The 11,973-nt window shown below is 37.1% G+C and overlaps 1 protein-coding gene across 1 annotated transcript; it reads right to left on the bottom strand.

The window, feature by feature from the left end:
- Positions 1-3,564: 3,564 nt before the first annotated feature.
- Positions 3,565-4,530, bottom strand: LOC110861274. The gene is made up of 2 exons (XM_022110378.2): positions 4,262-4,530; positions 3,565-4,139 (listed from the first exon to the last, which is right to left on the bottom strand). Exons 1-2 carry the CDS (start codon positions 4,456-4,458, stop codon positions 3,707-3,709), a joined length of 630 nt encoding a protein of 209 aa, XP_021966070.1. The 5' UTR covers positions 4,459-4,530; the 3' UTR covers positions 3,565-3,706.
- Positions 4,531-11,973: the final 7,443 nt, after the last annotated feature.

The following is an 11,973-nucleotide window of genomic DNA, read 5'->3' as shown; positions in this document are numbered from 1 at the left end:
TAGATATTGGAAATATTGCGGCACTTTCGAATTTCCCTCGCCTTCAAACGTCCATGTGATCAGGATAGAATTTAAAATTTCCTTGCCCTTGTAAAATTTTCTGCGAGAGTATGTTTTCGAAATTTCGTTAAACCTAAAACCTATCTCAAATGAGTCGACAACAAGGACAGATTTTCCGCACTTAACAACTTCAGTGGTAACTGATGTCTTCAACTGCAGCAGGATGTCCGGTGACGTCTCGAACTTTTCTGTGTGGTTGTAGTTTCTTGGGACGAATGTATTGGATCCTCTGATAAATTGGAGGATTAACATATTTTCCAAGGAAACGACTTCCATCAATCTTATTGTCGGTTGAATCCTGAGTAGATAGAGCTCATTAAAGGTCTCGTGCATAAAATCTAAAAACTCAAAAGTGCGGCCTTTCGGATCTGATAGTATTTTATAGCGCAACGTCGATTCAACAATTGGTACTTTCTTTGCCGTCTGCAATATCCAGTCGGTTAGGTTCGCCCCTTCTTTGTAGGACTTCAAAATCCCGCTACCTTGGCAAAGCAAATCTTGAAAAGTTTGTGGTATATTTCTATTTGGCAGGGGTGAATTCAAACTTGAAATCATTAGCCCATTATAGCAATTGGTTAGTACTACCGACATTAAAATCCAGCTGCCTATCACTAGCCTAAAAAATTGCTGTTTCTCTAATGCTACAGGTACGTGGCCAGCTTCCTCGAAAATATTTGCTAAAACAAATGACCATGGACTGAAACTTTTGTAAGATTGATGATTTTGGAGCTTTGTGTACACACTAAGAACAAGAGAAAGCAAAATCACGGAACAAATAAATACTATCCATAATATAGATTTAAATGGATCCAGATAGAACTTAAACGACAAGAATGAATCGGACTAGCAAGTTAAAAATTGGTATCCGTGAAATTTAAAGGGCACTAATCGAATCAAGTTAAATCTGCTCAAAGCAGCGTCCACATAGTATAGACCTAACCTCGCCCCATAGTTGAAATTATACCCGCGACGATCATAAATTACGCTTGCGTTTGCATGCCGGAACACAGTTTGCAATATATAGTTGTAAACAGGTGAACTTTCCAACGGGTTAAATGGGTTAGGATGATAAACTAATTGGTTGAAGTCTAGGCGCTGAACATTATCAAATTTAAGTAAGTTATCCCGATACGCGTCAACTCTCCAATGGACTGGGATAGAAAGTAAATCTGTAAACAATTTCGTTATGTCTTCAACTCCCAAGTTCTTGCAGTGCATTGTAGAAATCTTTTCCGACATCAAGCCGATGGGTTGGACGCATAGATGGGAGGTTTGGTTTAACGCAAGGAATAATATTCCAAAATTGTCCAATAGCGGCTCCCCAGGTAAGAAACGTCTGTATGAATACAAAAAGATATTTTCCAATCGGGATTTTTTCTTTACCGATATCAAGATTTTGATGACGTCTTTAAATCTGATTTCGTAATTGGTTCCAATCAGCTGATAGTCCGCTGCATCCAACCAAAATCTCAAATTTTGTTTCCTTGAACCTGACGTTTCATTATAATAATACGCAAGGACAAGGAAACTGAGCTTGCATTTTGAACCACCACCCCCAGATAACCACTGTCTGACAACCACCCCCAGATAACCACTGTCTGACAACCACCCCCAGATAACTACTGTCTGACAACCACCCCCAGATAACCACTGTTTGACAACCACCCCCAGATGACCACTGTCTGACAACCACCCCCAGATAACCACTGTCTGACAACCACCTCCAGATAACCACTGTCTGACAACCACCCCCAGATAACCCCTGTCTGACAACCACCCCCAGATAACCACTCTCTGACAACCAACCCCAGATAACCACTGTCTGACAACCACCCCCAGATAACCACTGTCTGACAACCACCCCAAGATAACCACTGTCTGACAACCACCCCCAGATAACCACTGTTTGACAACCACCTCCAGATAACCACTACAAATCTGTGAAGTGAGCACGTGATCACTTCACACTTTTTGACGGTGGTGACGAGACACAAAAGTGTGAAGTGATCACATATGTGTTCACTTCACAGTTTTTGGAAGTATTGACAAGACACAAATTGCAGTGCTCACCAGTGCACACTTTACCAATGAATTATCTGGGGGTGGTTATCATGGGTGGTTATCATGCTGTGTTATCTGGAAGTGGTTATCATGCTGTGTTATCTGGAAGTGGTTATCATGCTGTGTTATCTGGAAGTGGTTATCATGGGTGGTTGTCATGGGTGGTTATCTGGGGGTGGTTATCATGGGTAGTTATCGTGGGGGGTTATCTGGGAGTAGTTATCGTGGGGGTTATCTGGGGGTGGTTATCGTGGGGGGTTGTCATGGGTGGTTATCTGGGGGTGGTTATCATGGGGGGTTATCTGGGGGTGGTTATCATGGGTGACTTTATTTGTTTTCACTTCGGCTTCCGACATTCTTTTGCATCTGATAATTCTCGCTCGCCCGGCGGGAGACGGGCTTATACGCTAGTAATTGATACATTTATTTTTCAACATCTTATTTAATTCAGTGAAAGAATCCTAATATTTTTGTGTTATATAGATCTCAGGATCATCGTATTTAGTCAAAAATAACGCATTGCAAGTCGAATTAGGTTCAATTAATGTTATGCTAAAGGTTTGGAAAGTGTTCTCTTAGTTTTTGAACATGTAATGTAAAACACTGGAGAAGAAAAGTTCTAAGCCTAAGTTTGCTACGTTCTCTCAATTTGTTCATTCGAACAACGAGCTCAAGCTTAAATTTGCTGGTAATTTAATTTTTAATAATTTAAAATGTACTGTACAATCTGTTCTCTTCCGCTCAAAGTGTTCTCCCCGCATTGCGGGTTGTTGGGGTAAGAAATTCCAGGTGTAGCACAATAAGAGAGGATGGTAATTTTTGACTGCTTGTCAACCAGTCCAGAATACCAAGCTGGCTCATACGCCTCCTTGCTAAATCCCTTCAATGTATTAGACTTTCGGGCCGGTTACAATTCTGGATGCCCATAGGGACTTAATTTATTGTTTACGGTATTTGGGCTAGAATTCAAAATTTAAGCATTTTTTACCTTCCTATGCATGACAAAACGTCGAATGTCGAAAAAACTGAGTTTTTCATACATAGGAAGGGCAGAAATTCTTAAATTTTGAATTTTAGGCCAATCGACCAACTCTAAGTCGGGCGGCCTTAGCATGGTGAAAAACAGGTCAAATATCGAAAAAACTTGTTTTGTCATGCATAGGAAGGTAAAAACTGCTTAAATTTTGAATTCTAGCCCAAATACCGTTAAAAATAAATTAAGTCCCTATGGGCATCTAGAATTTTAACCGGCCCGAAAGTCTTATACATTGAAGGTATGTAGCAAGGAGGCGTATGAGCCAGCTTGGAATTCTGGACTGTTGTCAACCATTATCCCTCGTAGGGCAATGTGTGATTTTTGAGATCTGGCTGCCGGGGCCCACTGTATTTTGTTTCTATACAATACAACGCTCCAGATATGTATACTATATGTAATTTTGAAGATTGATTCCAAGGACTAATTTATTATATCGCAAACTCTACAAATTTTTGAGAAAATTTTTCAATATCAATTATACTTGAATTTAAATTTATATGGATTTAAAAAATAGGATCCTGAACCAATTCATCATTTCAAAAAATATAATTAAGCTTGGAAAAATCGTGGCTCGTTTCCAATCACTGTAACATTATTGGATTCGTTTTCTTTGTTACATCCCATGATAGCCGATCTGAAAGTTGCAGATTTATATACGAGTCCTCCACCTGCATGAACACATGTGCTATTTCCGGTAAAATCTGCCGTAAAATATAAAGTCCAGCTTGAAGTTCCCGATGCGATCGCATAGTCAGCCACAAATCCAAAATTATGGGCGGCCCCAGTTGTGAAGACTATTTCTGCCCCAGACGCGCTGTCGAGGTCGTAAACAGCAAGGGCTGGGGTGTCAGATTCCAATGGTCCTGCAAATCTGAGTGACGATGCTCTCCGTGGTGTAGTAGAATTGAAACAGGTTGGCACGGACCTGTAGCTTGAGTGCGTAATGTAGGGGGAGAATCCCGTTCCGCTGAAAAACCACCACCTAAAAATAAAAATAAATTAGTTATTAGCAACCTTATTAATGAAGTATTGGTACTATCCCATGAGGTGTTATCCCTCTGGGGTCCTCGTCAATCACAAAATTTAACATAATTTTTAATCTACCATCCTCGAGCCTTATATGATTGTACCCCGGGAAGAAAGAAATTAAAATTTTGTAAGTTGGTCTCCTTTGTTTGGAAGATCATCCCAGCGCCGGTACAGTCAAGACCGTGGTAAAGGGTCATTTCCTGGATGAATCCTGCGCATCCAGCGATTAAGAGGAGTACCGTGAAAATAGTTTTATCCTTTGAAGAAGGCATTATCTTTTATAGTTTGTGGATTTTGTAGCTTTGATCCAGATATGTGTCCTAGATCGGTCTGTGATCAATAATGTGTCGTGAGTTGGATTTTATACCCGAGTGAAGTGTAGTTGGAGCATCACCAGTTTTTGTTCGAGAGTCTAATACCTTATATTTTCGTTGAATTGGATTCAAATTCTATGAAAATTGCCCATATCTATTTTGCGCACGAACCCAGAGTGGAATTTATTCTTCGAAATGGAATCAAATTCAGTTAAAATAATATTATCTGAAAACACTGCGTCCAATCTAGCTTCTCAGAATGTTCAATTATAGATAGGGTAAAATATGTTAACAGTGTTCCGCTTAAAATATAAAATGCACCTGGGATTCATTATTGTTTAATGGTTGCAATTCTATTGTGGGATAGTTTTTAAAAAACATTTTTCGTGGTGATGAATGATGCATGGCAGACGATTTTAATCGTCAATTAAAATTGAAATTCTTGATAAGGCATAGTGGATTTTGGAGCACTGTCCGTAGATTGTGGAATATTGCGAAATTGAGATAATGAAAAATTCAGAGAAATTTTAACCTGTGCTCAAATAGTTTTAAAGCGTTACGTAAATGATTGATTGTATAAAACTTGATAAGAACTTGTACCTTGTCACAAATTAATTGGATGGTTCAGTGTTATCATGGCCTGGTGACACAGTATGACAGCTCAAGTGAGGTCATTAGTTATTTTGCGATACTTGGTTCTGACGTTAAGCTGAAGAGGGGAACTTTATCACCTGTCTCTCTCCACTTTTCGTGCCCTTTGGACATTTTGCAATATACTAATAACTCAATGTGCTACCGCCGCCGGCCTGGCTGCCTCTCTTAATGCGTAGTCTGGACACCCCACATGGTGACCCCATGACCACATTTCCGCCTGCCAGACCCGCTTAAATGGACCAAAAGCACGACAAGAGCCCTGTTTCTACTAGTCCAAACCCTGCCATAAAATCCAATTTTACTCCGATTTGGAAAATTCTTGCGCCAATATATACACTCCCAGGTAGTTGTTGTATCAAGTCAAATATGAAATTCGACGTTTTTTGAAGTTTTGGATTTTTCGAAGGGTTAGGAAATTTGCAAACATATTTTAAAATTTAAACGAGCACTCTAATACTGTTATTTTGCTGTTTTTAATCTCTTTCAGTTTCTGGTGTGGTGGGCACAGATAGAGCCAAAGACTTTGGGCTTGTTGTTCACTCATGGGATCCTACATATACCAACAAAATATCCAGAGCTGAGAGGCACATGGTGCAGCTCTCCTCCTGAGTTCATATTTTATTATGTATACACATATGAATAAGACCAGCGTAAAACCAATCGACGTAGATTTTTTTGTTCTTATGTGTTCAAAGCATGCATGCTCACACTCATTCGTTTAATGATGAATTAATAAATTATTCATTCAATTTCCAAAATTTGAATGAATATTGTATGAATATTTTATTCTGATTTTTGAATAAATGAATGTTGAGTGAATATCAATTCAATTCGTGTGAATGAATAACGAATGAATATTTTCTTCATCATTCATTTTTAACTAAATGCTTATTTTAATATATATGGAAAGTTCAGAAATTCATCTAATACTGTGAATTTTGAATAACATGAATAATGAAGGAATGGTGAATAATGAATAAATGTGAAATAATTAATGAATATTTTTTTTACAAATTATGAATGAGTGAATACGGAATGAGTTTCTTGTCAAGGCTTTGAATGAATGAACCTTGAATGAATAAATATTTTTTGAACATGTATGTTCGAAATAAATATGTTCGGTTCACACTGGGCTAGGCAACGAGCAATTGATTTGGTACCAATCCTATACCCCCTTCGGTGCATTATATAAATTTATACAAAATAAATCCGGAACTGTTATCCCATGTTATGTAAAACCTTGACCACTTGCTCAATCATCCCGTATTTAGTAAACTTTACACAAACTTTACACAAACTTATTTAGAGTGTATATACATATGTATATACCCGTGTTCAGGGTTGTGCATTATTCAAAACTTAATCATCGCAAATTTATCCGCCACAAAAAGTTTAACCGTACCAGTTATTAGGGTTGCCGCGGGTAGTCGTTACCCGACCCGGTACAACTACCCGTATCCGCACGAGATCCCGTTACCCGCTACCCGTTATGAGTTAAAAACTAACCAGCCTTCAGAATAAAATATATTTAATCAATCATTTGGGTTGATATTTAGTTTGAGATAAAGCTATAAAGTCATAATTAACTATGTATGTAGATGTCACTCGTTGTTTCTGAAAGCTCCACTTTTGCAGCACATTTTTAAATAAGGTGTGTCAAAGAGTGAACTAATCTTGTTACTAAAATATTTCTGACAAGGGAACCTTTTATAGTGCCCGGAGCTCCCAGCATATCCAGTATATACATTAGACGCAGTTTTTAATACTCCTCCTATGATGTGACAAAATTTCCTTGTCAAAATGACATTTGGTCAAGCTGTGACGATTTTAGTGACGCGCCGAACGGTCACTTTCTCCGATGATTTCAATAGCGCAATTACATACATACACTTTTAATCACACGGTCCTCATCTTGTTTCTGAATGCTCAACCAATTTACTCACTGGTACTTAATTTAACTATATTTACAATATCATTACAATTTACTATTTATGTATAGCTTATGAATATTATTTTTACATTTGAATTTAAAAGTTACAAAATGTTCACGCCTACTTTTTGGAGAACATTCATAAGTAGTTGCTGTATTCTTTCCGCACAGTTTTCAAACTCCAATATTTGAAAGGAAAAAACAATATTGAAAACTTGTAAATAGTAAACAAATTGTAATGATATTCTAAATCTATTTAAATTAGGTGTCAGTCTTATCGGTGGGCAAATGAGTTGAGATTTCAGTGAGATGAGCGGGGAGCGTGTAGTGAAAAGTTGAACGGGTATCTTCGCTACTAAAAGCATGACAAAAATGACCGTTCCGCGCGTCACTAAAATCGTCACAGCTTGACCAAATGTCATTTTGACACGGAGATTTTGTCACATCATAGGACTAGTATTAAAAACTGCGTCTAATGTATATAGTGGATATGCTGGGAGCTCCAGGCACTATAAAAGTTTCCCTCGTGAGTCATACAGATGTATGTAGATAGATCTGCTAGGAAAATAGTGAAAATACATAATATATGTTCACAATTAATAAGTTTTGCGATACCAATAATTAAAAAGGCCCCCCAACTGTAGGCACGAAATGGGGCAAAAGGTGTCCACGAGCCGAAATCGTTCGTCCCGAACCCCACGAGTGTCCTCTCCGCCAAAAATATTTCCCCACAAAGGCCCGTCTTAGGGAACACGTGGCCATACATGACGACAACCGTGGGATTAAGTGTGAGGTAAATTTCTTTAGACACATATTTACACACACGTACTCTAAATAAAAATAAGTAAAATTTTGCCCAATGCGTAAAATTTGTCAACTCGTTGGACAAATTTTGCAAAATTGTTGGATAACTTTTGCCTGTTGGTTGTGTCGTCCTCTTTTTTACTAAACCCTGTGGACTTATTTTTGTTTATGTAGAGTCTTAGGAGTATGTAAATGTCTCGATTAATATACATAAATTAAATTCCAACAGATTTGTGGGAAGGTTGTGAAAGACTTGGGGGTCCACAAGTCCAACGTGCACAGGAATCGGGTCCGTCCAGAGTGCGAAGTTTGCAAAAAGACATTTTCCTGCTCCCAAAATTTACGAGCATACGTGCATATATAAAGACGCATTTCATAACAGATAATAAGGGCACGGATCGTCCCCGGTTGCCGTGTGGATACCCCGGCTGTGGCAAAAGCTACCTGACAAATTCAGAAGTTAGGAAACATGTTGCACTCCGAAAACCCGATCCGATTCAGATGCAAACTTTGTGGAAAGGAATTAAACTCTGGACAAAAACTGGAGTAGCACATTGCTACTCACACGACAGAGAAAAGCTTAAACTGTACCGTTTGTGGGAAGGGTTTCATACATTTATCAAATATGAAGGAGCACCAGGTAAAGACGCACTTCTCTAAATAAATATGGATACACTAAAAAAATATGTTACTCGTTTAAAATGAAATTGGCTCAGAATTAGCAACTAAAAAAATCTACTCTTAATCAAGTCCACCTTACGTTGGATTTACAATGGAACCTTTTTTCAAGATACATCGGGTTATTTCAAAAAATCAAGAAAAAAATTAGGAGTCTTATAACTCATCTTTATATTGAATGGTCCGTTCGAAAAAAATTCCGCGCGAAGTTCAATTTTCTCTCGTCGTTTGCACTATTTATTTATGGTGCAAAAACCAACCCCGACGTGGGAGTTTTGCACCCCGCAATTTACTTCAAGGAAGCCATTCACCGGAAAGATATAACTGAAATTGCCATGCGGCTGCAAATTTTTGACTCAAAATTTTGATAATATTCGTTAATTTAATTTAATTTAATTTATTCATACAATAAGGCACCCTACTATGTAGGACATTACACCTCAAGGATACATTCACATTACGAAGTATAAAATAAGTATTTAAATATTTATAATAGTATATTTTCAAATTCATAATCGTCAATCAAATCAAAAATTTCAATCATTCTTTCACATAATTGTTTCTCAATAAGTATACGTTTTGTTTGTAGTTTAAATACATCAAAGCTAACATGTTTCGCTGAAGATCGCACTTTCTCTGGTAAATTAAGCCAAGCTTGCATAGCACGATATCGAAAAGATTTCTTTCCAATTGTTGTTTTTGGACATGACAAAGGCTTGCAATAAGTATTATTTCTAGTATTAAAGTTAAGACCTTCAAGGTTTAGGTAATTTATAAAAAATGTTGGAGCACATTCATTTATAATTTTGTATGTAAATTTGGCCAATTCAAAGCTACCAATACTTTTTGCTACCATCCAACCAAATTCGTTTACATCGTCACTAATAGTATCATATTTTGATTTACATGTAACAAATCGTGCACATGCACGAATAATTTTGTTGACTGTATTTTTGCTTTCTTTTCCAACCAACCAAATAATAATTTAATTTAATTTAATTTATTCATTACGTTACACAATCTCGGTGCAAACGTTCCATAGTTAGTATAATTTACTTGACCCAAAGTGTACTTACATATTTTTCAAAAGGGTAACATTATTTTAAAGGTTGTAGCTAATTTAAAGTATATGTAACTCATACATAATTGTGACTGAAACCGGTCAAAATGATTACGAAATTACATTTAAAAGTGTCATTGTGTAATAATCAAACACACTTTTTTTGCACATCTATGAGGGTATTCGTTATTTCTTCGTATCCGTAGTATCGTAAAATAGTTTACGAAGATAAAACACGGGGTCAGGTTTCGTAAAAATCGTAAGCATAGTAACGTGATTTTCGATGACAAAATCTTACGACGCTTACAAAATCTCGTAAGCTTCGTAAGTTATTTTATGATACGAAGAATGCTAAGGATACGAAGAAATAATGAATACCCTCTATGTTTTCTTAGGCTCGTCGAGTTTTCCACGTGAGATGAACTTGTTATTTCTGTGCAGGAAATTCTATCACGCCAAAAGATAGATTTGCCACATTATTCACGATTTAACGTTTATGTATAAAGATTATGATTCTTGATGAAACATTCCAGTTTACTCATCGGGACAAGGCATCTCGGAAGGAATTTCTGTGCAAAATATGTTCCCAGGCCTTCCTCAGCAGACAAGGTCTCGCCTATCATACCAGCGCCTATCATGAAAATCTGAAATTTTCATGCGACCAATGTTCCAAAACGTTTGTTACGTCTACGTCCCACACCTTGAAACGACACCTGGCCGTCATCCATCCAACGAACCTCGACCAGATGATTAGCTACGCGTGTGATAAGTGCGAGTAACAGGGTCGCCTAAAATCTCAGCTGAATAGGCATCGAATTCGGCACCACATTGTGAAGGGATACGTGTGCTACTTCTGTGGTAAGAAGTACTTACAGTCACTTGACGAGACACATGGCCAGACACAATCTAGAGGTGTAAATGCTCAATGTGACCTTTTCGATTTTATGAATTTTTAAAGTGTTATTAACCTGTTGAAAAAAAATAGCCAGCTCCGAACGGGTGTGAAATGAGTTTGTCCACCCTGGTGAATTTGTTAGTTAAGGCACTTCCTGTTTCTGGAAGGGAAGCGCAACAAATTAAATTGAAATCAAATGCTTGACAGTTTACACGTACATTAAATTGGCTTAAGATTGCTTAAATATGTATCATACATACCTGATTTGAAGAAATATAAAAACCTTTTCGTGAGTTGGGAGTCTGTTTAAATATTTTTTTACCTACTGACATATTGTTACATCACTAACATGCCAGTCAAGTGGACTCAAAGTTAATATTTCATATGTACAGATCATTTAGTTTATTTACGTTTGTAAATGCACAATAATGCAAATAATTTAGTGTGTGGTGTGGCGCCAATCCAGGCAATTCTTACGTAATATCATGGTTTTGCTTTGATTTACTTTCATTCATTTTGTTTTATTTTATTCATTCTTTTTACAAAAATTCAATGATTATCAGAAATTTATTTAAACGAAAATTTTGCATTCGTTGTCCTAGATGCTAAATAGTGTATTAGCAAAGAAATCGGTTGAAATTGGCTGAAACTTTTATAATTGCTAATTTTGTGCATATAAAAATTAGTTTATGCGACTTCGTGAGGGTTTAAGAGAAATGGAAGTTTAAGATACATATGTACATACACCGTTGTATGTATGTACATTATATATATTTACATATATCATTGCTGGTATTTTAAGCCAAGTATTCAATAAATTATGTATACAAGTCAGTAAGCTAGACACGAACGTCAATTGATTTATTTAGTAAAAGCTCACTGGATATCTCGTTTTCTCGACCAATCGCAACACGACAGGTAGAGCTTTTCAGCACAACCTATATAAATGCTTTGTACATCGGTTCCAACATTGTACATATCGCTGTATTCTGTATATTGGGTGAAATGTTGGTGTAATTCAAAATCTAGGGGCCCTTCGTTTGGTAACCCCGAGGAATAAACTTATTTCGCCACAGCAGAACCTATATAATACTTACAAGTTAGTTGTTAGTTGCCCATCATGGTTCGTAAACTTCGTAAATTTATCACATTTTGGTGAATATTTGACTGAAAAGATTAGTTATAAATAGTGCTTAGAAGGATTTTCTGGTTATCCACTCGACTATTTCGAAATTTAGAACCTACATAATCACCACTGCAAGTTTGGACGATAATAATAGTTTTCTGAAAAGACGTTGAGCTTATACGAATTACCACGACACATATCAGCTGGTTTTGGCACAGCTCTGTCACCCGTGCGCAGGCTAATTGCAAACACTGTCCTTTCCTGCATATTGGCAAACAAATAATTAGAAATATGTTTGCTATATTTGGTCTGCGGTTTACACTCTT

This window comes from Folsomia candida, unplaced genomic scaffold, assembly GCF_002217175.1.
Source record: "Folsomia candida strain VU population unplaced genomic scaffold, ASM221717v1 Fcan01_Sc039, whole genome shotgun sequence".
Taxonomy (NCBI): domain Eukaryota; kingdom Metazoa; phylum Arthropoda; class Collembola; order Entomobryomorpha; family Isotomidae; genus Folsomia; species Folsomia candida.
The sequence above is the reverse complement of the archived record's forward strand: the minus strand, read 5'-3'. Positions and strand labels throughout refer to the sequence as shown.

Coding starts and splice junctions, on each gene's coding strand:
- LOC110861274 (XM_022110378.2), bottom strand. CDS start 4,458: ATGCCTTCTTCAAAGGATAAAACTATTTTCACGGTACTCCTCTTAATC. Junction 4,140..4,261: donor TCATATAAGGCTCGAGGATG/GTAGATTAAAAA, acceptor TTTTATTTTTAG/GTGGTGGTTTTTCAGCGGAA.